The 27,851-nt window shown below is 33.2% G+C and overlaps 1 protein-coding gene across 1 annotated transcript in view; it reads right to left on the bottom strand.

Annotated features, from left to right (window-relative positions):
• Positions 1 to 1,623: 1,623 nt before the first annotated feature.
• Positions 1,624 to 27,851, bottom strand: part of KPNA5 (karyopherin subunit alpha 5) — a 50,398-nt gene continuing 24,170 nt past the window's right edge. The window contains exons 8-14 of the mRNA XM_022555054.3: positions 21,612 to 21,711; positions 18,833 to 18,996; positions 16,729 to 16,807; positions 14,702 to 14,827; positions 13,995 to 14,122; positions 10,868 to 11,046; positions 1,624 to 6,069 (exon numbers count right to left, since the gene is read on the bottom strand). Of these exons, the coding sequence (XP_022410762.2) occupies positions 5,882 to 6,069; positions 10,868 to 11,046; positions 13,995 to 14,122; positions 14,702 to 14,827; positions 16,729 to 16,807; positions 18,833 to 18,996; positions 21,612 to 21,711 (964 nt within the window). The 3' untranslated portion in view covers positions 1,624 to 5,881. The remainder of the gene's footprint in view (positions 6,070 to 10,867; positions 11,047 to 13,994; positions 14,123 to 14,701; positions 14,828 to 16,728; positions 16,808 to 18,832; positions 18,997 to 21,611; positions 21,712 to 27,851) is intronic.

Genomic DNA, 27,851 nt, shown 5'->3' with positions numbered 1-27,851 from the left:
CACAAAAATAAGCTCTAAGTGGATTAAAGACCTAAATGTAAGGCCAGAAACTATCAAACTTTTAGAGGAAAACATAGGCAGAACACTCTATGACATAAGTCACAGCAAGATCCTTTTTGACCCACCTCCTAGAGAAATGGAAATAAAAACAAAAATAAACAAATGGGACCTAATGAAACTTCAAAGCTTTTGCACAGCAAAGGAAACCATAAACAAGACCAAAAGACAACCCTCAGAATGGGAGAAAATATTTGCAAATGAAGCAACTGACAAAGGATTAAATCTCCAAAATTTACAAGCAGCTCATGCAGCTCAATAACAAAAAAACAAACAACCCAATCCAGAAATGGGCAGAAGACCTAAATAGACATTTTTCCAAAGAAGACATACAGACTGCCAACAAACACATGAAAGAATGCTCAACATCATTAATCATTAGAGAAATGCAAATCAAAACTACAATGAGATATCATCTCCCACCGGTCAGAATGGCCATCATCAAAAAATCTAGAAACAATAAATGCTGGAGAGGGTGTGGAGAAAAGGGAACACTCTTGCACTGCTGGTGGGAATGTGAATTGGTACAGCCACTATGGAGAACAGTATGGAGGTTCCTTAAAAAACTACAAATAGAACTACCATATGACCCAGCAATCCCACTACTGGGCATATACCCTGAGAAAACCATAATTCAAAAAGAGTCATGTACCAAAATGTTTACTGCAGCTCTATTTACAATAGCCAGGAGATGGAAACAACCTAAGTGTCCATCATCGGATGAATGGATAGATGATGTGGCACATATATACAATGGAATATTACTCACTCATAAAAAGAAACGAAACTGAGCTATTTGTAATGAGGTGGATGGACCTAGAGTCTGTCATACAGAGTGAAGTAAGTCAGAAAGAGAAAGACAAATACTGTATGCTAACACATATATATGGAATTTAAGGGAAAAAAATGTCATGAAGAACCTAGGGGTAAGACAGGAATAAAGACAGAGACCTACTAGAGAATGGACTTGAGGATATGGGGAGGGGGAAGGCTAAGCTGTGACAAAGCGAGAGAGTGGCATGGACATATATACACTACCAAACGTAAGGTAGATAGCTAGTGGGAAGCAGCCGCATAGCACAGGGAGATCAGCTCGGTGGTTTGTGACCACATAGAGGGGTGGAATAGGGAGGGTGGGAGGGAGGGAGACACAAGAGGGAGGAGGTATGGGAACATATGTATAACTGATTCACTTTGTTATAAAGCAGAAACTAACACACCGTTGTAAAGCAATTATACTCCAATAAAGATGTAAAAAGAAAAAAAAAAGTTGGAATGCTCAGAAAATAGTCATGCTGAAACCCTAAACAAAGAATATATTAAATTTTGCCATGCTTTTTTAGAACAGTTTAAAAAAACAACCATAACTGAAAGGGAACAGGAGGGATCCCTCAAAAGTAATATTGTCCAAAGTTTAAAACTCCCAATTTTTAAATAACAGGTACTTTGGGGAATTGCACATTAAATTCCCTAAACTGCCTACTGTTTCCAAATTTAAATATTTATGCATAAACTAGTGAACACTCCAAGCTCTTTTACTTGGTGGGGTTGCTCCCAATCAACATTTTGGTTCTGGTAGTGCTATAGAGCAGTGCTTGCAAGTGCAACTACTTGAAATTTTTATTTCAAAACAGAATGGAAAATTGAAATGTTAAAGTGCTACTAATAATGATATGATGTATGTATCTCTTAAAACTTAAAACTACTGAAGCAAACATGAAAATCATTAGATGTCCTGAAAGGGGGGAATCATATGCTGATTTAATTTCAGTGGTAAACTGTTCAAATATGAAAGGAAAAAAATGAAAGAACAAATATACAACTGAGCAAACACATAATTAAAGGGTATACTTAAGGATTTCTGCGATGGGAACTCCACTGTGTGTTTAAATCTATTGTTTGACCTGTACATTATATTTTCATACATTTTCAGGAATTCATTTCCCACTAAAATTGCTGACCACTTTACTGGGAGCAAGAAACCCTAAAAATAATTGATCCAATTAGTTTCACTATTCTGTGATTAACATAGTTTCAAATACTGAAGGAAATGATGCCAGCCAAAACAAACAAACACCCCGCCCCACAAAAAAAATGAACAACAGAAAACCATGGTAATGGAAGAAGAAAAAAATAAAAACAGTAAGCTAGGAGGGCCTAAGCTTGGCTACTGTGTGATTTTGTGTTTCACAGTATATTAAGGAAGTTAAATCAGACATTCCCTCGTATTTATTAGGTTTAAAACTCTAAGCCTTAAATAAATGCATTGTACTGCATTAAAATAACAGAAAAGGAAAAATAATCTCAGCTGAAACATGTGAATGTCCCACTAGCTGCCAAGACTTGAGCTACAAAGATAAATTGGATATGTTCCCCGTTACAGCTGAATATACAAGTTCTGAAATAAAAGCAACATGCTACTTTATCAGATAATGCTACCCATGAAATCTTACTGGTTTTAGAAAGGGGATGGAATTTTAATGAATCAGGGCATCTATTTTTGCTTTATTAGGCATATACAATCATAAGTGAAAACAAATGAAACAGACACTTATATAAATGCAATCGTAAAATAGTATTTTATTATTTTTAATATAGTGCTGTAACATTTTATAATATTGCATACTACTCAAATGTTGGTTTATTTAGTTTGGCAAGAATATCTTCCCCTCATCCCACTTCCCAATTAGAATTTAAAGATGCATTATCCTTTTAGAGATCCATCATATTGGCTCCTAATATGTTACATTTCATAAAACAGTAATGCTATGAACTAAAATGAGTAAAGGTTAACAACAATTACTTTGATTTCACAGTTTCACAAAGCAGCCAGTAGATTGCTGAATTTAGAACAGCAACAAAAATCCACGAAGACTTTGTATTATAATTACTTTATCCATAATGCTCCTTCTTGAGAGAAGAAAAAATATGAAGGCAAAGGTAATGCTTTGTCCAACAAAAGTCCTTTATCCAAAAAATCAACCTTTATCTGCAAATACGTTTTACAGTTACCAAATGATATGCTGTTTCTGTGCCAACAGATTTTATCACTTTTTTTTGGTTTTTATTTTTTGCTTGCTTGTTCTAGTGCTACCAGCAAGTGAACAAAATGGCACTAAAAATTAAGTTCTAGGAACAATTTTCAAAATAAAACTTAGAGTAAAAAAAACCCCAGGGCATTGAGTCAAGTACTTACAAATATAAAACAAGTAAGCATAATTGCATAGATTAGCTAGTAAAAATTCAAATTCAGACAAAAATAAAACACCGAATTTAATTCAATAAATGTAAAGGACTCTTTCAAGTATTCTCTTGATTTTTACATTAATGTTGCATGCATTGCCCTTTTACAACATGTTTTCTTTTTTTTTTTTTTGGCACAGTTTCTCTCGGATTAAAATATAATAAATCTTAGGAAAGCAAGTTGAAAAAAGAAAATTTTTCCCACAAGCGTCAGTGAAGATTAATGAAAATACATTTTGGAGCATTTAAAATAGTACATTTGAAAAGAGTAGTCATATTAAAAAAATTTTTAGGAACAAAGTATTTGCTAGTATTGGTTCAATAAAGTCATCACCACACCAACTATTACATATTACCCCTTGCATTCACATCTAATCAAATTAATTACCCAAGTAACAGATCCAATGAATTAAATATAATTTTATATATAAATGCTTAAAATATGGTCAAATTCTATACTTAGAGATATAATGCTTATTTCACTGGCAAAAATTTAAAAATCCTCCCCTCAAAGGTCATTCTATTATTTCTATTATTTTTCCTTCTGTAAGAACTATTTTGTTTGAAAGACTTAGCTTAAAGATTTATTAATGTGACTATAGGGTCCTCAAAAAAAAAGCAGGCACAGCTGGTTAGTTTATGAATTATGCTGCATTAACAAGTTCAGTTGATTAGAAAGAGTGGAACACCCTGTCACCTGATACTTATAGACTATCTGCATCACAAAAAAGTGTTTATCTGATAAATTCACCAACAATTTGGTGATCTTTAATATAACTACCCTGTTCTTTTGAATATACATATACTGAACTGCATAACTTCTACTACAATAAAAAGGGCACAGATACAATCTTATACTTAACAATATAAAAGAGGTTTGGCAGATGCAGTCAGCATTGTGGACACCATTTAAACCTGTATTGTATAGCTTGTAGGTTTTTAAGTGTCTTGCCAAAAGCTTAGTTTCATGATATTTAATTTACAAAGTGTCATACTATTTAAAAGTACTCCTATATACATTTCCTTCTTGTAACATACCTCTGATTTCCAGCAGAAACATTATAAATGCTATCATAAATGAAACCTTTCTTTACAGAATAGACTATGAATCATATCAAAAATGCTTTTAGTTCCCATCTTAAAACATCAGTAAACTAATTTTTAAACAAGTATTTTAGGTATACAATTGGAAATGTAAATAGCCTGCACGTAACTATACTAATGAAAAGACTGATTCAACAGTACCATATCTGCTTAGAAAACTACCAAGTATAGTACTGTGAGAAAAACACACACACACATATATATGTATCTGTAAATAAATATATATAATTTTCTATTGAAACTTTTTTTTTAAAGTTTCACAGTATGAAGAGGTTTTTGCTGTTAATACATAAACACATACATTATATTGACGAATCTGATACAAATGTAATCTAATACGATGGTTCATTAACAAGCAGCAGTTTGACCCTTTGAGGATCACCAAAGGGGAAAAAAATCCTAATATAGGGTTCAACCAATTAAAGAATCCTTAGTAATTTTCATGAATAGCATCCTTTTGTGTCCAAACCATTAAGTCCATTTAATCAAATTTAACACATAACAAGGTGATTTCTTCAGGAGAATTTTGCCATTCAAGTACCTAAGTTCATTATTACATAGAAAGTGAAACTTTTCAATTACTGCTCTGAAAAATCAGAGAAAGGAATACAGTATTATTTTTGCTATGCAGCACTACTTTAGATTCATGATGGCATCTCATGATGCTCTTTAAAATGAGCAGTGAAAAAATAATAAAACACTATTTCAAAAATGTTGGCATATTTGGTCAAAATACAAAATATACTAATATAATAGCATTTATATGTTAAAAACACAAACATTTAAATGTTGTGTAATCATTTTAATGTGTCCAACATGAAGAACAGCTTCTCTCTTCACAATTGCCACATTTTAATTGATTATCAGTACAATATTTCTTCTGTATTTTATAAGTAACTTTTACAGGTTTTCTGTAGTAATTTTTTTTTTTTGCAAAGTATAACTTATAGCACAGTGATTTATAATTTAAGGTAATAGCTATTTTCACATTCTAATTTAGCTTTTTCTCTGTTTCATGCTTCTGAAGCTCTTTTGTTTTGTTTTTGCTTTGAGAGGTAGATTTAGTAAAGAATGGGCATATCAAACTTACTGCCAAAATGCAATTATCGACAGCTGTACTGCTAATGTGCAGTTTCTAAGAATGCTAGAAAAATTCAGAACCATTATTGTAATACTTTACTAAAGTTTTCCTTTTCAGGCTTAAATTATTAAATAATCTCATAATGTATTTAACTGTTCACAAATAGATACAAAAAAACAATGAAAGACATATATACAGGCACACCAAAATAACAACAAAACTATAATAAAAGGTTGCATATGGATGGAAACTTGTTTTGTTTGCTTTTTAAAAGTGCATTAACGTCTTTCTTTTTTGTTCTACATAAAAACACATCAAATATTCCTAATGACATTACAAGAAAAGGGAGATATCTGAAGCTACCCTTTTTAGCCATTAATTTTTCCTCCTACCAAGTTAAAGTTGAAACCCTTCCATTGGTGCTTCCTGCTGCTGAAATACAAACTGTTGTTGGTTTTCATCCACGTGAGGTACAATACTGGAGTCGTCATCTTCTACACCAAAGTAATGTTCAATCAGATCAAAAGCCTTTTGGTAAATTTCCTGATTTTCATGACTTTGAAGAAATTCGATTTTATCCAGGCCTATTAACGCAAAGCATATGTACAAAAACAAAGTTGTTACTCGAATTTCAACATATATTTAAGTCAAAATAATGAATCAATAGCATCCATCAGTCCACTGGCAATTGGATTGTTATTTTTATCTAATTAAAAAGATTAAAATATAATTTTTAAAGGTTACTTTCCATTTACAGTTATTACAAAATATTGGCTATATTCCCTGTGCTGTATACTACATCCTTGAGCCTATCTTACACCCAATAGTTTGTACTTCCCACTCCTCCACCCCACAGGTAACCACTAGTTTACTCTATAAGAGTCTGCTTTTTTGTTATATTCACTAGTTTGTAGTATTTTTTAGATTCTACATATAAGTGATATCATAACTTTAATCTAATTTTTGCACATACTGATAGCCAACACTTATGCCTTATACTTCAAGGATGAAAGAATGGGGCAATGTGGTATGAAGAATAAGCACAGGCTGGAGAGTAGGAAGATCATAGACTCCACCCTTCTAGTTGTGTGATTTTTCCCAAATAAGTTTGGTTCCTCTGTACTTTAGTTTCTGAATTTTAAAATGACAGTTTTACATTATGTAACTCCACAAGTTGTTTCCAGAGTAACTGTGCTAAATAAAAAGCACAAAAAGGGAAAGCAATAAAATAAAAATAAAAAAACTAAAATACAAGCAAGCTACCACACAAGTTCTCTCACAGAATGAGCCAAAATGTATCAATAAGGATAAATGAATACTATTTGCAAATCCAATACAGCCTATAAGTGAAACTGAAAAAGCTCATTTCGATAGTATAAGGAGAATCTACAGTGCTCTATTTTATTGCTCACAAGAAAATAATCTACATACAAGTCTGGGTGATGTTAAAAATCTTTTTCACTTATCACAGATAAACCTCTTCAATTATACGATTGCAGGATATAAGGAATAAGCAAAGTAGTCATATCTATATACAATCACAGAATAGCCTAAACTCTAGTATAACTTGGGATCAAAATAATGATTGTAGTAAGGAAATATTCTTATATCAGTGATTGATAACTTTTATTTATATGATGTTTTAACCATTGACACTATATAATTTGAAATAAAGGCAAAGTGATCTCCCAGGCTTGGTTCAAGAATTACAAATAAAAGCTTGACTCAACCATATAATATAATAGGACTTAAGACAGAAAGTGAATATTTAATGGAAATATATTGAGAGGAAAAAATACTGACTTAGATTCATGTGTTATCCTAAAATAAATTCCATGTGAGCTAAGTTAAATATTTTAAGACTCCAATCAGAAAAATCTAGCCAATAAATAAAATAATTTTCATCAAATCTCTGTGAGGACAATGACTTTGTAAACTTTGAAGGAATAGAATATTAGGCTGAACCATTTATTAATTATAAAAGAACATAGTTTATCTCATTAAATTAAAAAGGTAAAAAGGATGGGAGAAAAGCTGTATTAAAATAAACTATAAAATAAAATTAATTCAAAATTTTACAAAAAACGACAAGTTGGTAACTGGACGAAGTATAATAAAGATGTAATTGAGATAAGAAAATATACTAACACATGGAAAATACACACCACTTTCTACATGAAATAAAACAAGAAACACAGAAAAACAACTTGGTGGTACCATTTTACATTAGCTAAATCAGCAAAATCAACAAAACAAGTAAGAGGCAGTGACACTGCCGAGTAACATGCCTTCAGAAAGCAAAATGAGAAAACATATCAAAAACTTAAAAAGAAGTTTGTGCCCAAGCTCAGCAATAATATTCTTGAAATTTTATCCCCAAGTATTAACTCAACAGAAGAAAAATATTAATAAATATTATATTTTTGTATATTTTGTATTATTTGTATATTATTATTTTGTATATTATAAATATTAAAATATATTAGATATATTTTTAATAAAAATATTAAAAAATAAGCATCAGAAAGATGTTTATTTTGGCATATGTAAAATGCAAAACGAATTGGAAACAAACTAATGGTCAACTACAAGAGTGTGGCTAAAACCCCACTTAATATGGCTAAAACAGCATGCAACATTCTCTTTTTATAACATTATGTGGCTATTGCAAATCACAGAAAATTATGCAAATCACAGAAATTATGTATTGTTTGGAGAAAATGTAAAATTTCTCCAAAATGTTAAAAGTAGAACACCAAACTATACACGGACTGCAATTATATCAATGTAAACTAATTCTGCATAAGGGCAATGTAAAAAGGATGGTAAATAATAAAAAGAAATTGTTAAGATAATAGAATTAAGGGTAACTGTAAAAAAAAGATATCAAAAATATTATACTGCTTTTACACAAAATATTTTTATAGAATTAGAGGGGGAAAATGCCTATGGTAGATAATTAAGAATTGACTAACTCTCAACAAAGTGGGTATATAGTGAATGTACCTTAACATAATAAAGGCCATATATGACAAGCCCACAGGTAACATCATACTCAACAGTGGAAAGCTGAAAGCTTTTCCTCGAAGATCAGGAACAAGACAAGATTGTCCATTCTCATCACTTTTATTCAACATAGTAATGGAAGTCCTAGCCAGAGCAATTAGGCAATAAAAAGAAATAAAAGTCATTCAATTCAGAAATGAAGAAGTAAAACTGTCACCATTTGCAGATGACATATTATATACAGAAAATTGTAGACCCCACCAAAAAACTGTTACAACTAATCAATGAATTCAGTAAAGCCACAGGATATAAAATCAATATACAAAAATCTGTTGCATTTCTATACCCTAATAACAAACTATCAGAAAGAGAAATAAGGAAAACAATCCCATTTACAATTCCATCAAAAAGAATAAAATGCCTTGGAATAAACTTAACCAAGGAGGTTCATGAAAGACCTGTACAATGAAAACTATGATGACAGAAACTAAAGAAGACACACATAAACAGAAAGACATTCTATGCTCATGGATTAGATGAATTAATACTGTTAAAATGTTCATACTATCCAAAGCAATCTACAGATCCAATACAATCTCCATCAAAATTCCAATGGCATTTTTCACAGAAATATAACAATTAATCTGAAATTTGTATAGAACCACAAAAGAACCCAAATAGCCAAAGAAATCTTGAGAAAGAAGAACACAGCTGGAGGCATCATGCTCCCTGATTTACACACTATATTATAAAGCTATAATAACCAAAACAGTATAGTATTGGCATATAAGCAGATCAGTGGAACAGAGTAGAGAGCCCAGAAATAAACCCACATATATAGTCAATTAATTTATGACAAAGGAGCCAAGAATATGCAATGGGGGAAAAGGACAGTCTTTTCAATAGGTGATGCTGTGAAAATGATAGCTACATGCAAAAGAATGAAACTGGACCACCATCTTACACCATACTCAAAAGCTAACTCCAAATGGATTAAAGACTCAAATGTAACACATGAAACCATAAAACTCCTAGAAGAAAATATAGGCAGTAAGCTCCTCGACATTCGTCTTGGCGATGGTTTTTTGAATTTTGAAGTTGATGCCAAAAGAAAAGACCACAAAAGTAAAGATAAACAAGTGGGACCACATCACACTAAAAAACTTCTGCACAGCAAAGGAAAACATCAATAATATGAAAAGATAACCTATGAAATGAGAGAAAGTACTTGCAAATCATATACCTGGTAGGGGTTTAATATCCAAAATATATAAAGAATTCATACAACTCAATAGCATAAAACCAAACTATCCAATTAAAAAATGGGCAGAAGATCTGAATGGACATTTTTCCAAAGGAGATACACAGATGGCCAGCAGGTACATGAAAAGATGCTCAACATCATTAATCATCAGGGAAATGCAAATCAAAACCACAACAAGGTATCACTTTATACCTGTTAGAATAACTATTATGAAAAAGACAAGATAACAAGCGTTGGCAAGGATGTGGAGAAAGGGAACCCTTGTGCAGTGTTGGTGGGAATGTAAACTGATGCAACCACTATGGAAGACAGTACAGAGGCTCCTCAAAAAATTAAAAATATAAGTGTTGTATAATCCAGCAATTCTACTTCTGGTCATTTATCTGAAGAAAATGAAAACACTAACTCAAAAAATATATGAACCCTCATGTTCACTTCAGCATTATTTGCAATAGCCCAGACATGGAAGCAATCTAAGTATCCATCAAAGAATGAGTGGATAAGAAAATGTATATGTATATGTGTGTGTGTGTATATATATATATATTCATTCCATACACAGTGGAATATTATTCAGCCATAAAAAAGAAGGAAATCTTGCCATTTGCAACAACCTGGATGGACCCTAAGGGCATTACAGTCAGTGAAACAAGTCATAGATAAAGACAAATACTGTATAATATCACTTATATGTAGAATCTAAAAAAACAAACAAATAAACAAACAAAAAACGAGCTCATAGATACAGAGTACAGACAGATTGGCGGTTGCCAGAGGCAGCAGGTGGGGGGTGAATTATATGGGTGAAAGGGGCTGCCAAAAGGCACAAACTTCTAGTTTGTACAAGCTTTGGGGAAGTAATGTACAGCAATGGGGACTATAGTTAATAATACTGTATTGTATGTTTGAAAGCTTCTAAGAGAGTAAATCTGAAGAGTTCTCATTACAAGAAAAAAATTTTTAACTATGTTTCATGACATGAACTAAAATTATTATGCTCATTTTGCAGTATATACAAATATTGAATCACTATGTTATATACATGAAACCAATATATCACTTGTATCTCAATTTAAAAAATTGATAGTAATTATAAATTTTTGACTGCTTACCATATGCTTCTTCAATGAGGGCACAGTATGGATTAATGCCTATTCCATTCTGCTTACATTCTTGTTCTCCAAGACGTAAAATATTTTCAAGTCCATTTAAAGCCACTTGGACTATTTTAGAGTCCATAACAGTCAATAGGTCACAAAGTGGTTTAATGCAGCCTAAGGCTACCAAATACCTTCAGAGTAATTAAAAAAAGAAAAGTGGGGAAAAAACATTTAAAAAGATTTAAATAAATATTATTTATAGCAATGACATGAAAATATTCTTCAGCGAAATGCTACATAAACAAGTATTCCTATACAATTTCAAACATCAAAAAATTTAAATTTTCACTTACATAGGAACCTGAAAATTCTTACTCTCCTAGTTTCATAAGTTAACATAATTAGCAATAAATGGTATTACAAATATTAGAAAAAAATACATGCAAGCAAATTGGTACTTACACCTGTTTTTGCATAGCATATGAGCACTAAGAATAATGGGCTCAAGGTTTATTTTTGGTTTTGATTTTTATGGTTAGTTAGCCCATGAAACACATGGAGTCATATGGGGAGAGGTAGAAATGAAGATGGAGAAGACATCTAAATCAAACTTCAGGAAATTTCCCACAAAAACAATTGTAGTTAATGTTCTAAAACATCTGCTGTGTTTCAGAAGCATAGACGGCTTCTAGGAGCAAAACAGGCCATGTTGTGAATAATTTTAATAAATAATGATCACAAAAACTATTCTACTCATTTCCTAATGCTTTTTTCCTTTTCTAGTTGTTATTAGCTCCTTAAAGTAACTGATTTGTTCACTTGGCAAAAAGTCCACATTAAGCATGTCCTGAGGTCCATATTAAATATGCTCTGAAGCCAGGCTGCATGGCTTCAAGTCCTAATTCCACTCCTTATTAGTTGTGTGATTTTTGAGTAACTTCTCTGTGCCTCAGTTTCCACATCTTAAGTGGGAATAATAATAGTACCAAACTCAGAAGGTTGCTGTAAGAATACTGCAGGTATTCAGTAACAGTTTCCATCCCCCCACCCCCTGGCTTTTTTAAATGTGCATACCTTCACTGGAGCACTCACTTGCCATATACTATTATTACTGTGACTGATCAAATATAATTGCTGAATGAATAACTATCTCACAGAGTTATAAAGTTAAAGAAAAGAAAATACTTGAAAGTATCTGATGCACTGCTGATGCTGAATAATTGAAACGACTTAGCACAACAACTGGCACTCAGTAAATATTAGTGATATGCATGCTGAACCTTATCTGAGATCAAGACTTCTTCCCATATATGTAGAGTTAATGAAATAGTGAAAACTGGCTAGAAAAATAATGATCGCAGTTTGGACACCTGATTCATACTAATACTTTTTTTTTTTTTTTTTGCGGCACGCGGGCCTCTCACTGTTGTGGCCTCTCCCGTTGCAGAGCACAGGCTCCGGACGCGCAGGCTCAGCAGCCGTGGCTCACAGGCCCAGCCGCTCCGCAGCATGTGGGATCTTCCCAGACCGGGGCACGAACCCGTGTCCCCTGCATCGGCAGGCGGACTCTCAACCACTGCGCCACCAGGGAAGCCCCATACTAATACATTTTAAGGAATAATATACGGAACAGACACAAAGATGAAAATAAATTGAAAAAAATACAACTGTTTATAGGTGGACAAACTTTGGGCCCCTAAGCAGATAAAAATAGCACCAGCATTAAAAAAAATACAAGTTAGAACAAATGAAAGACCTTGTTTTATTACTCTTGTATTCATGACACAAATGAAATGGAAATAATACTAATTAAATCAAAGAAGAGGAATGGAAAATAAAAAGCAGAGACAGATGTTATCAACATGTAGAGATATGAATCTGAGAAAAGAAGATAACAGTAGAAATGAAGGCAATAATAGACAATGATCTCCCAATAAGCAGATTTCAAAATCCTCTACGTGATTTGTAAAATGGCATAGCAGACTGACTTCTTGTTTTATAAATTAAGAAATAAATCAAATATGCATTAGAAAATATTTCCTAGTCACTTCAAGAAACCTAAAAAGTCCTGAGTTTCATGAAGGGATCCTCAAAACAAGAAGATTCTGTAGGAAGTCAGGCTTTTATAGAATTGCAAAGTAGAATTTTGCTATCAAGGAAAAAAGAGTAAAAGCAGGGAATTCCCTGGCGATCCAATGATTAGGATTCTGTGCTTCCAATGCAGAGGGCATGGGTTCTATCCCTGGTTAGGGAACTAAGATCCCGAAAGCTACAAGATGCAGCCAAAAAAAAAAAAGTGAAAGCAGAAGATGAAAAGAGATTTAGGAATTGCTAATAAAAATTATAATAAATTATAATAATGATAATAGCTAATCTTAGTACAGACCTTAACGTTTAGGCACCATGATAAAGCACTTTAAATGTACAAATTACATTTAATTGTCAACATACTACCACAAGGTACTATCCATTATTGAATCCATTTAAAAAATGAAGAAAACTGTGGATTAGAGAGACTAAATGACTTTGTAAAGGTCACACATCTTTTATTAAAGGAACAGGATTTGAAAGCAGGCTGACTTCAAAGCCCATATACCTATTATTTATATTGTTAGTAAAAGAAACAAATAAATAAACAATAAAAGGCTAGAATCAAAAAGCTATCCTAAGAAAAAAAAAGAATAATTTATGGAAAAATAAAAGTGAGATACTATCCATAGGTAAAGCTAACAACCAATTAGGAATGTCTGTTTCAATTTTATTTTAAATAAGTGGATATTTAAATTTATTAGCCATTTTATAAAGTTACATGCATGTGATTTTAATGACCTAAAAAATACTTAATGCCCATGATAGTATATTTTTCAAATTAACACAGGCTTCTTCCTCAGATTTTTTAAACCTCTGATTTTTCATAAGTAGTCTGCCAAGGAGAATGATGTTAATTATACTTTAAATGAAAAAAATAACCACTGTGAATGAATAACTGATATAACAAATGCTGTCATTTCATATTAGAAATGCTTAAGAAACTTAGAAATAATGTTTTAGTTTCATCAACAAATAAAAAATATGTATTATTTGAAATTTTGTCCTATTTACATTATTTATAAAACAGTTTTAAAAATCTGTTTCACACCTTATCTGTTCTGGAGTGCCTCCTGATGTCGCATTAGTTATCGCCCAAGCTGCTTCTTTCCTGGTGCGAAACTCTGCTTTCTGAAGAATCTCAATTAATACAGGAAAAATATTTGCATCTATAACACCCTGAGGAGAAAAAAATAATCATAATCAATGCAAATACTATTTAAAAAATATTAGGAAGTAGATGAATTTTGAAACTTGTTGGCTTTAAAATGTCAGACTTTTTGGAAACACCTTTGGAAATATTTTATTTCCAATCTTCCAACAAAATTTCACATACTTTCTTTTTAAGACTGGAGAATATATTAGCAGAATATAAATTTTAAAGATGATAAAGCACCAACATATGATTGATCAAAATGCATTAGTAATCACTGACTCAAGGAGCTTGATGGGACACTAATAAATCATTATTTAAAAGCTTTGAGAGGAAGATCATTGCCTAACTTATATTTAAGCCTAATGAAATTCAATCCCTTTTTAAAGACTAAATGCTACGTGTCAGGCACTGTACTAGAATGCCTACTACAAGTAAATGTTATTTTAAAGGAGGAAAGTCCAGTTCTTTAAAACACTTTTCAAGAATGTTTTAAGAATCTTTTTTTAGTAACTCACTAAAAACAAATCACTGATAAAATGCTGACTTTTGCCCAAAATGACTCCTGAGATCTTCTTGTTTTTTCAGATCTGAAAGGTATTTACCTGAATCTGAGCTCTATTTCCAGCAGTGATATTTGAAACAGTCCAGCAGGCTTCTTTTCTGATTGACTCCTTTGAGCTACTCAATAAGTGTAAGAGACAGGGTAATGCAGAGCAATTCAAAATTACCTAAAACAAACAACAACAACAAAAAAAATGGAAATAGAAAGTTTTATTGGAGAAAAACTACACAAAAATATACTAATTATTTGGTACAGATGAACCGGTTTGCAGGGCAGAAATAGAGACACAGATGTAGAGAACAAACGTATGGACACGAAGGGGGGAAAGTAGGGGGTGGTAGTGGTTGGGAGATTGGGACTGACACAGATACACTAATATTTATAAAATAGATAACTAATAAGAAACTGCTGTATAAAAAATAAATAAAATTCAAAACTTCAAAGAAAAATACTATTTAGAAACACAAAAATCATTCTGCATTAAAAATCATTAATTGCATTGAGAAAAAAGAAAAAAGCAATTCCTCTCAAAGTAAAACTTAAGCACTTGCTGTCTTCTACCCTCCCAATTTGCCAAAAGTTGTTCAATGTTGGTGTAGTGAAGTGCCCTGTTCTCAATTCACTCATCTGCAAATAAAAGCAGCATATTCAGAGGTGTGTCCTTCAAGTTTACAAATACATTCAGAGTTCGACTGATACAATTATTTGAAGAGAGATTTAGTGATTGGTCAGCAACCATCCTCTAAGTTTTGCCAAATGAAAAAAATATACAGGGAAAAATATATCTATCTATCAACATATCTCAAACAGTCTGAAAGTATCTAATTCTATAACTGTTACGAAACCTTAATGTGTATAAGTCTGTTTGTTTCATTAAAATTTTTACTGTTCCATTTTCCATTTTCCTTTTCTAAGTAAGTATAGTCTGCTTTGTCTCTTTACATTCTTTATTCCATGGCAAGATTAATTATGTTCCATTTTCACAGTACCCACAATGATTTACATTAAGTTTACTTGGTTAAAAACATATGAAGCAGTGCACTGAAATTCTGCTCAAAACAGTGTATGTTTAGAAGTGCATTTTATTTTAAAGAGCTATTTTAAATTAATAACTATCAATTTCTAAAGATCTGTTTGATAACTAAGGTAAGTATCTAAATATGACTTTAAAATATTAAAACTGAAAGAACGTAGATTAGAATAAAAAGTTTACTTTATGATGGCAAACAAAGGAGGATTTAATGTTTCAGAGTTTAAGCTTCAAGAAAGACCACCCCACATCTGAAGTCAATCTGACAACACACCTTTTTTTCTTGACACCTCACCATCCTCCAAGATAGGCAGACAAAGACACACACACACACACACACACACACACACACACACACACACACACAGTTAGTTACCAATCTGGAAATGTTTCCTTGCTATCGTTCCTTCCATTCTCATAATCAGTCTTCAATTTACTATAAAAGGCCCTTCCATTTCCAACCCCACTTTTAACCTATTTATAACCAATCACCATCTCACTAGCAGTTTCTTTACCAGTCAAGTTTAACGCTTCTTAAACATAACTCACACGTCTGTCTCTGTACCTACGGTCACATGAATTTCTTCTAGTCTGCTGAAATTCTTCTCCACTTTTAAGATTTAGCTTTAGTTCCAACTCCTTTATGGAATCTACAAAGAGTTCTCAGCACACTGATCTCTTTTTAAAATTTTTATACTATTTACTGACAAATCAGTTCTCAGCAAACATACTACCTCAGGTAATTTGCTTTGTTTCAATATATATTTTCTCCTCAATTGAACTGTAAACCCCTCAAGAGCTGAACTCCTATCTTGTACTTCTTTATATCAATATAGGTCTAGGATAGTGCTTTCAGATAGAGGTATCTGAGATGGATTGCTTACTATCAAAAATATGCTTACTGTCACATTGTAGATGCCTGCATAATTATGGTAATGCTAACACCTTGATTAATATGTAATCAAGTGGTATGAAACATGATAAACTTCTTAAAGTTCATTATGTCACCAGTTCATCACATTAAAGTCTGAACTCACCTGTGTTTGTATATCATCACCAGTCACAATATTACCAACTGCTCTTAATGCAGGTGATACAACTTTATAATCATTGTGCCTAAAAGTAATAAAAATATGAACTTACACACTATACTAAAATTTACAGAAAATTTGCAAAAATTGTACAGAAAATTCTTGCATACTCTCTACCCAGAGATCCCATTCAAGTTTCACTAATTATCTCAGTAATATTCCTATAACAAAGAATCTAACCCAGAATCATGTGTTGCACCCATGTCTCTCTAGTCTCTTTCAACTCAAAACAGTTCCTTAGTTTTCCCTTTGACAATCACAAGCTAGTTATTTGGGGGTTTTTTTGTTCAGTGATTAAGACCAAGTTATATGCTTTTGGCTGAGATGTCACAAATGCTATACAGTCTTTTCATTACATAGTATTGGATGGCATATGGTATCTATTTTGTCCATTATAGTGGTACTGGCCTCTGGTCACTTAAGATGGTGTCTCCCAGATTTCTTCACTTTAACATTACTGTTTTTCCCTTTATAATTGTTTTGTGAAGAAATACTACTTTTGGACTATGTAAAATCCCATTCCTTAACCTACTTTCACCATAAGTTTTAGCATATCTTGATATTTATTGTCTGAATTATTAATAATTATTAGTATTGTTGCCCATGATGATTTTCTAATGCTATCACTTCAACTATGTGTCTTTTCTATCTATTGATCTATCTACTTATTTTAGTGTGGACTCATGGATTCCTATTTTATTCAATAAGTTATGTTACTACAATTTATTTCAATGCTCAAATCATCCCAGGTTTAAGCAGTAGGAGTCCCTTCAAGTGGACTTCTGTGGGCTTTTGACATTTCTCTATTCTTTGAGTACTCATTACTTTCTGGGTTCATCTTATTTTTTTCTCAGTTCCAGCCCTGGAGTTAGTCATTTCTTCAAGAACCTGTTAACTCTATGTGGTGGAGAATAGTGTTTAAAAACCAAGATTTATGCATTTGGTGTGCTCATCTTGTTAGTACAGATGTGTCACTGCTCTCAGGCCCCTAAGAGGACACATAACATATATACACATATATTTACATATACATTTTTTTCTATATCTATCTTTTTATGATGAAAGCCATGAGTTCACACTGATACCTCTACTTCAGATCTAATAACACAAGATTATTTTGGCTTTTCTCCTTTTCATATGTATATCTCCATTTTCTAAGAATAAGAAGCTGGCTTCTATGATCATAATCTCTCTATATATGACCAGTCTTCTGATCCAGCTAAGCTGCTATCCTATCCTGTAGTGTGTTGGCTCCAACCCCTGTTCCAGCCTGCTTATCTGCTCTGCTCTAGTGGGTGCCATCCTTAACCTGGGTCCTGATCTGATCCCCCTGTTGGATCTGCCTTCCCATCCTTCTCAGATGCTGTCCTCAAGCTAAGGGCTATAACCCCTTATCGAACCTCTCTTTTTCTACCATCTACCTTGTTTAGGCCTACCTAATGGTTTTCTGACAAAAGAAGAAAGGATGAAAGATTATACACTTTTTAAAAAGAAGACGATGAGGAAACTACAATATCTTTCTAAAACAAGTTTTCTTACAACTTTTTAACTTCTTTGTAAAGCAAATCTGTTCTTTTTAAAGAAGGTAGCAATAACAGCCCAGCAAAGAGAAACATGATCTTTAATACAAGTGAAATACTAAATGTTTTTCACTGCACGGACTTATACACAAATTAATTACTGTAATGAACAATTAACTAGATTATTAGTTCTGTGAGAGCAGGAACTGTATTCCATACATCACTAATACATTGCACAACACTAGCAGGTAATAGGCATTTCATAAATACTTGTTGAATTAAGTCCCGCCCACTCCTGAAGAGATTAAAACTAGTAAAATTCATTAACAAACTGATTAGTTCCAAATAGAGGATATAAGAACTAAGTTTAAGGGTCAAATTCTCAGTATTATAGCTATTCTGCAGAGTGGACTTGGTAGCTTTTCAATCCTTCCTGAAGATAGTGATTCTTGAGATGTTTAGAAGGCCATTACTCTAACTGCTAAACTTAAAACACAATCATACACTTATTAACCATAAATTATAGTTACATCAAAAGTTCCACCAATCTTCGACAGACTCCAGAATCAATGACAGCTTGAATTTTATCATTGGATCCATCGGAGAGATAAGAAAGGGCCCAACACACATCTGCTAATACATCTGGGTCACTGCTAAACAACAATCGTGACAGGACATTTAAGCAAGGTGAAACCTGGAAGGGAAGAAAGAGCCAGTATTTAAAATTTTTCTCTATCTAAAACAAAGTTTCTGTAGGAAAATTGTTTCTACTCTGTTTAAAATGAAAATTTAATGCTACAAAAATACCAGAGAAACTAAGACATTCTATTGTTTTAAAATTATGATCATGAAAACTATATATAAATATGAAACTGATTACGATTCCTATTTATCTTATATTGAATAAGATATGTGGTAATTTAAAGTTCTTAAAAATAATTAAATACGTATTTGGGATGCCCTGTCTATGTCCAAATCATACACACACACCCTCAATGATTTAAAAAACAAAGTCCTACAGAGTTCTAGTTTTAAGAAAGTAAAATAAAAACATTTCTGTTTCTGGCTTCTCAGAAACAAGGAAAAGAAGAAATAGCAATACAAATCTCATCTTTGAGGAGTCCAGTAGACATTTATACCTGACCACAACTGGTGAACTACAGAAACTGAACTTTGGGGTATCAAGCATAGAGGAGGTTGAAATTAAACACTGGATTGGAAACTATAGAGATTAAGTAAAAGTTACATACTGATTGAATTGAAAACTTCCAGCCCTCTTGCAATTCCCAGCTCCCAGATCTCCAGTGGTATTACCTAGTCAACCCAATCTACCCACCTTCCAATAGGAGAGTGGAAAATCTGTCTCTAGAGAAACAAAACGGTTTTAGAAAACATACTGAAATTTTGAGTTCCTCAAAGAAAATATGGTTTTGCTGCCCAATTATCCTACAATGAAGCCCATAAGATAACAAGCCTGTACACCCATCTTCCAATCAGCTTTTTAGTGCCTGCCTCCTGAGTATTTCCAGCGTGTCAAGGATCACCAGATATATGAGGAGAGCCTCCAGTAGGAAAGAGATCAAGACAAACAAACCATAAACAAAACAAAAATGTAGACAGACATCAGAAAAAAGAAAACTTCCAAAATTATAAATCCACAGATAAGAACATTTGCTGAAACCATAAAAGAACAAAATTCTACATGAAGATGAGCAATCAAAGAACAAACAAAATTATTGTTGAGAATATAAAATATGATTGTGGAAATAAAATTTCAAAAAAATCTGAATGATAAAGGAATCTCCTTCATAGAAAATCACAGAAAATTTACTTAACAAAAGTCTTAAGCCCTATTAATGGGATATTACACTGTAAGTTTGGGATATGTAAGTAAACAAAAAAGACCAAGATTCCTAACTCTAAAGAGTTTACACTTTAGAGGAAGATTTTTTTTAAGTTAATATAAATAATAAACACATATTATGTTAAAAGGTCTTAAAAAATGAGAGTAAAATGTGGGGGTCCGTGGCTGGGGGATAGTGACAGATTTACACTAAATACAGTAGTTAGGGTAGAGCTCATGGAACAGGTAACTTCTAAGCAAAGACTTAAAGATGAGGGAATTAGTCAGGTAGATATTAAGCAGTGTTGTAGGGCAGTGGCTCTCAAAGTGTGGTCCATGGACCCCCTTGAAAACTTTAGGGGGTCTTTAATGCCAAAACTATTTTCATAATTATACTAACACATAATTGGCCTTTTTTATTTTGTTGACATTTGCATGAAAAATATAAAAGAAATGGTGGGTGTCATACAGAGTGAAGTAAGTCAGAAAGAGAAAAACAAATACCGTATGCTAACACATATATATGGAATCTAAAAAAAAAAAAAGGTTCTGATGAACCTAGGGGCAGGACAGGAATAAACATCCAGAGGTAGAGAATGGACTTGAGGACACGGGGAGGGGGAAGGGTAAGCTGGGACGAAGGGAAAAAGTAGCACTGACATATATACACTATCAAATGTAAAACAGATAGCTAGTGGGAAGCAGCTGCATAGCACAGGGAGATCGGCTAGGTGCTTTGTGACCACCTAGAGGGGTGGGATAGGGAAGGTGGGAGGGAGGCACAAGAAAGAGGGGATATATGTATACATATAACTGATTCACTTTGTTATACAGCAGAAACTAACGCAACATTGTAAAGCAATTATACTCCAATAAAGACATTAAGAAAAAAAAGAAAGAAACGGTGGGTAAAACTATCAGCACATTTGCACAAATCAAAGCAGTGATACCAAAATGTACCACAGATCTTTGTATTCTTCATGTCCACACACTTGTAGTTAAAAGTGGGGAGGAAGAATAACCTTGAAGAAACAGTAAAAATTACTAATTTTATTAAATCTCAACCCTTGAATATATGTCTTCTGAATATATTGTGAGATAAAATGGGAAATACACATAGAACACTTCTGCATATCAAAAAAGTAAGACGGTGATCCCCAGGAAAAACACTCATTTGAGTTACAAGCTGAATTAGCTATTTTTTCCCATGGGAATATCATTTTTACTTAAAAGACTGTTAATCGTTACTCAGTCTTAGATATTTGGCAGACATTTTTTTTTGGAAAATAAAGTGAGCCTTTCCATTGTATATCTTTTGATTTTATGTATGTGCAAATATTGTCTAGTCAATAAAAAAAGTAATTACTAAAAAAAGAGTAAAGTTCCTTTAATCTCTAAAACTCTATAATAAGGAGAGTTAAAAGTTTATGTAGACAGATTCCTTAATTTGTGTATTTTACAAATACCTTACTAAAGTTTGGAGGAGGATTTTTGCCTCTACATAAATTTGAGAGGGCCCATACTGCATTTCTGGTTGTTGTAAGTCTGTTTGAATTTGTTAATAACCTGCCAAGAAAAAGAAAAAAGGAATTGTCACTTTACATTCATTTTTCCTCTTTAGCTGTTTTCTACTATCATAACATAAAAATTCTTAATATATTTTATAAGGAATTCAAACCGACCTGGTAAAATAGGAAAAGGAATTTTTTTAAATTCATTATATTTCCAGAAACAAAAATAAACATATCACAGCTCTATTTTGAAAATTTTAAAAATATGACCTGAATGGATTCTTATAAGACATAAAACATGTTCAAAATAAAGAGTGCCATGGTAAACTGACTTATTAATTTCTATATATTTTAAAAAGAGTATATTATTAGATTACTTTTTTTAACTGTGAAAATAATACACTATACAAATTCATGAAGTAAGGACTACAGAGTCAAAGTGAATGAAGATCAGCTGTTGAGAAGAGATAGTTTGTTTTCTTTTGTTTTGTTTTAAACAGATTGCCTATCTTAGTATTTTCATCTGCAACCTGCTATCAACCTGCTAGAAGTACAGAGAACCTAGTTTTAAAAAAAATTCTTGTTCTGGAGTGACTTCAGCAAAAATGGTAGAGAAGGGAACTCTGGGGGCCTATCCTTCCCCAAAACACCAAAAATATTTTGCAAACTCTGTCAGAATCAACTTTATCAGAACTCTCCAAGAAAGTAAAAGTTCACAATAAGCAAGTAAACTTTTAATCAGGAAGTGGCTGAAATGTGGTAGGAGAGCTTTCTGGCAGTATAACTTGCCTTTGCCCAATCCCCTCCCCAGCCTGGAAGCAGCCTTGAAGACAAAAGCTGGAGTTCCCACTGTGAGTTCTGGTTCCAAAAGGGGCTATGGAGACTTTGTTTCCAAAGAATTGTGTTTCTCTGTTTTGACCTGTCTGGGTACTCCCTGAAGGACCAATGAAGGGCTTGCCTTTGTTTTGCCTAACCAGGAACTCGCTCATTAAGATGAATAACTGATTTGTCATCAAAAACCATGGAGGACAGAAGGCAATAATATATTTGAAGGGCTGAAAGAAAACTGTCAAAGAAGAATTCTATATCCAGCAAAATTACACTTCAAAAATGAAGGAACAACAAAAGCTGAGGAAATTCCATCACTAGTAGATCTGCTTTATAAGAATAACTATAATAACTAAAATGTCCTGAAATAAAAGGACAATAAATAATGACTCAAGACCATATGAAGAAATAGCATAACTAAAAATAACTACACAGGTAAATGTAAAAGGCAGTATTATTTTATTTTTGGTTTATAATTTCTCTTTTTTCTATGATTTAAAAGATATATACATAGAGCAATAATTACAAATCTATGCTAACAGGCACACAATGTTTAATAATGTAATCTGTGACAACAGTAACTTATTGTACAACAGAGATGTAAAGGAACAGAGTTTTTGTATAATATTGAGACTAAATTGGTATAAATTCAAAGTTGTTGTTACTTTAAGATGTTAGTTGTACTCCTTAGATTAACCATTAAGAATATAACTAAAAAATATACTAAGAAAGAAATGAGAAGTAAATCAATACAGTATATTACCAAAAAAAAAATCAATTAAACACAAAAGAAGGTAAGAAGGAAGGAACTGAGGAGGAAAAAAAGATTTAAGCCATAAGACACATAGAAAACAACAAAATGGTAGAAGTATTTCCCCATGAGTATTTACACTGAATGTAAATGGACTAAACTCTTGACTTAGAATTAAAAGGCAATGACTGGCAGCATGCATTAAAAAAAACAGAAATAAACAAAAACAATTCATGAACCATCTGTAACGCACTCACAAGACACTCCTTTTATTTTATTTATTTATTTATTTAAAGTTTTTTTTGTGTGTGTGGTACGTGGGCCTCTCACTGTTGTGACCTCTCCCGTTGCAGAGCACAGGCTCCGGACGCGCAGGCTCAGCGGCCATGGCTCACGGGCCCAGCCGCTCCGCGGCATGTGGGATCTTCCCGGACCGGGACACGAACGTGTGTCCCCCGCATCAGCAGGCGGACTCTCAACCACTGCACCACCAGGGAAGCCCAAAACACTCATTTTAGATTCAAAGATACAAACAGGTTAAAAGTGAAAGGGTGGAAGAAACATTCCATGCAAGTAATAATCCAAAGAGAGCCAGGGGAGCTATACTAGCATGAGAAAAATGGATTTAAGTCAAAAATTGTTTAAGAGATAAAGAAGAACATTATATATTGATAAGAATGACAATCCATCATGAAGTTATAACACATAGCAACAGAGCAAGCATACAAAGCAAAAATTGACAGAATTGAAGAGAAAAATAGACAGCTATAGAATCATTGTTAAAAACCTCAATATACGGCTTCCCCAGTGGTGCAGTGGTACACTCCATGTTAGATCACAAAGCAAATCTGATATATTTTCAAAGATTGAAATCATATAGAGCACAACGAAATGAAACAAAAAATCACTAAAAGAAGGAAAATTGGAAAATTCACAAATATGTGGAAATTAAGTAACATACTCTTACACAACCAATGGGTCAAAAAAACTCCCAAGGAAATTAGGAAATACTTCGAAATAAACGAAAATGAAAACCCAACATGCTAAAACCTACAGAATGCAGTGAAAACTCAGAGGGAAAATTATAGCTGAAAACACCTACATGAAAAAAGAAGATCTCAAAAAAATATAACATAAACCTTCATCTTAATTAAGAAACTAAAAAAATTAGAGCAAACAAAACCCAAGCTAGCAGAAGGAAGGCAATAATAAAGAGCAGAAATAAATGAAATAGAGAAGAGAAAAACACTAGAGAAAATGAACTAAATCAAAAGTTGATTCTTTGAAAGAAAAATCAACAAAATAAACAAACTTTTACCTAGACTGACAAAGAAAAAAAGACTTAAATTAGGAATGAAAGTGGGGATATTACTACTTATCTTTCGGAAATACAAATAATTATAAGAGAATACTATGAACAATTGTAAGCCAACAAACTGGATAACCTAGAAGAAATGAACAATTTCTCAGAAACACATGAACTACCATGACTCAAGATGAAACAGAAAATCTAAATAGATACATAACAATAAAAGATACTGAACCAGTAATCAAAAACTTTCCAATAAAGAAAAGTCCAGCACAAGACAGCTTCATTGGTAAGTTCTACTAAACATTAAAGAAATCCTTCTCAAACTCTTCCAGGAAATAGAAGAGAACATTCCTTTTTTTTAAAAAAATCTTTATTGGAGTATAATTGCTTTACAATGGTGTGTTAGTTTCTGCTTTATAACAAAGTGAATCAGTTATACATATATATATGTTCCCATATCTCTTCCATCTTCCGTCTCCCTCCCTCCCACCCTCCCTATCCCACCCCTCTAGGTGGTCACAAACCACCAAGCTGATCTCCCTGTGCTATGCAGCTGCTTCCCACTAGCTTATCTTTTACATTTGGTAGTGTATATATGTCCATGCCACTCCCTCGCTTTGTCACAGCTTACACTTCCCCTCCCCATATCCTCAAGTTCATTCGCTAGTAGGTCTCTGTCTTTATTCCTGTCTTACCCCTAGGTTCTTCATGACATTTATTTCCTTAAATTCCATATATATGTGTTAGCATACAGTATTTGTCTTCCTCTTTCTGACTTACTTCACTCTGTATGACAGACTCTAGGTCCATCCACCTCATTACAAATAGCTCAGTTTCGTTTCTTTTTATGAGTGAGTAATATTCCATTGTATATATGTGCCACATCATCTATCCATTCATCCGATGATGGACACTTAGGTTGTTTTCATCTCCTGGTTATTGTAAATAAAGATGCAATAAACATTTTGGTACATGACTCTTTTTGAATTATGGTTTTCTCAGGGTATATGCCCAGTAGTGGGATTGCTGGATCATATGCTAGTTCTATTTGTAGTTTTTTAAGGAACCTCCATACTGTTCTCCATAGTGGCTGTACCAATTCACATTCCCACCAGCAGTGCAAGAGTGTTCCCTTTTCTCCACACCCTCTCCAGCATTTATTGTTTCTAGATTTTTTGATGATGGCCATTCTGACCGGTGGGAGATGATATCTCATTGTAGTTTTGATTTGCATTTCTCTAATGATTAATGATGTTGAGCATTCTTTCATGCGTTTGTTGGCAGTCTGTATATCTTCTTTGGAGAAATGTCTATTTAGGTCTTCTGCCCATTTCTGGATTGGGTTGTTTGTTTTTCTGTTATTGAGCTGCATGAGCTGCTTGTAAATTTGAGAGATTAATCTTTGGCACTTGCTTCATTTGCAAATATTTTCTCCCATTCTGAGGGCTGTCTTTTGGTCTTGTTTATGGTTTCCTTTGCTGTGCAAAAGCTTTGAAGTTTCATTAGGTCTCATTTGTTTATTTTTGTTTTTATTTCCATTTCTCTAGGAGGTGGGTCAAAAAGGATCTTGCTGTGACTTATGCCATAGAGTGTTCTGCCTATGTTTTCCTCTAAAAGTTTGAAAGTTTCTGGCCTTACATTTAGGTCTTTAATCCACTTAGAGCTTATTTTTGTGTATGGTGTTAGGGAGTGATCTAATCTCATACTTTTACATGTAGCTGTCCAGTTTTCCCAGCACCACTTATTGAAGAGGCTGTCCTTTCTCCACTGTACATTCCTGCCTCCTTTATCAAAGATGAGGTGACCATATGTGTGTGGGTTTATCTCTGGGCTTTCTATCCTGTTCCATTGATCTATATTTCTGTTTTTGTGCCAGTACCATACTATCTTGATTACTGTAGCTTTGTAGTATAGTCTGAAGTCTGGGAGCCTGATTCCTCCAGCTCCGTTTTTCTTTCTCAAAATTGCTTTGCCTATTCGGGGTCTTTTGTGTTTCCATACAAACTGTGAAATTGGAGGACGATGTTGGCTGTGGGTTTGTCATATATGGCCTTTATTATGTTGAGGAAAGTTCCCTCTATGCCTACTTTCTGCAGGGTTTTTATCATAAATGGGTGTTGAATTTTGTTTAATGCTTTCTCTGCATCTATTGAGATGACCATATGGTTTTTCTCCTTCAATTTGTTAATATGGTGTATCACATTGATTGATTTGTGTATATTGAAGAATCTCTGCATTCCTGGAATAAACCCCACTTGATCATGGTGTATGATCCTTTTAATGTGCTGTTGGATTCTGTTTGCTACTATTTTGTTGAGGATTTTTGTATCTATGTTCATCAGTGATATTGGCCTGTAGTTTTCTTTCTATGTGACATCCTTGTCTGGTTTTGGTATCAGGGTGATGGTGGCCTCGTAGAATGAGTTTGGGAGTGTTCCTCACTCTGCTATATTTTGGAAGAGTTTGAGAAGGATAAGTCTTAGCTCTTCTCTAAATGTTTGATAGAATTCGCCTGTGAAGCCATCTGGTCCTACGCTTTTGTTTGTTGGAAGATTTTTAATCACAGTTTCAGTTTCAGTGCTTGTGATTGGTTGGTTCATATTTTCTATTTCTTCCTTATTCAGTCTTGGCAAGTTGTGCATTTCTAAGAATTTGTCCATTTCTTCCAGGTTGTCCATTTTATTGGCATAGAGTTGCTTGTAGTAATCTCTCATGATCTTTTGTATTTCTGCAGTGTCAGTTGTTACTTCTCCTTTTTCATTTCTAATTCTATTGATTTGAGTCTTCTCCATTCTTTTCTTGATGAGTCTGGCTAATGGTTTATCAATTTTGTTTATCTTCTCAAAGAACCAGCTTTTAGTTTTATTGATCTTTGCTATCATTTCCTTCATTTCTTTTTCATTTATTTCTGATCTGATTTTTATGATTTCTTTCCTTCTGCTAACTTTGGGGTTTTTTGTTCTTCTTTCTCTAATTGCTTTAGGTGTAAGGTTAGGTTGTTTATTCGAGATGTTTCCTGTTTCTTAAGGTAGGATTGTATTGCTATAAACTTCCCTCTTAGAACTTCTTTTGCTGCATCCCATAGGTTTTGGGTCATTGTGTCTCCATTGTCATTTGCTTCTAGGTATTTTTTGATTTCCTCTTTGATTTCTTAAGTGATCACTTTGTTATTAAGTAGTGTAATGTTTAGCCTCCATGTGTTTGTATTTTTTACAGATCTTTTCCTATAATTTATATCTAGTCTCATAACGTTGTGGTCAGAAAAGATACTTGATACAATTTCAATTTTCCTAAATTTACCAAG

Source organism: Delphinapterus leucas, chromosome 12 (genome assembly GCF_059928025.1).
Source record: "Delphinapterus leucas isolate spDelLeu-1000000601 "Yukka" chromosome 12, BTC_Dleu_Yukka2, whole genome shotgun sequence".
Taxonomy (NCBI): Eukaryota; Metazoa; Chordata; class Mammalia; order Artiodactyla; family Monodontidae; genus Delphinapterus; species Delphinapterus leucas.
The sequence above is the reverse complement of the archived record's forward strand: the minus strand, read 5'-3'. Positions and strand labels throughout refer to the sequence as shown.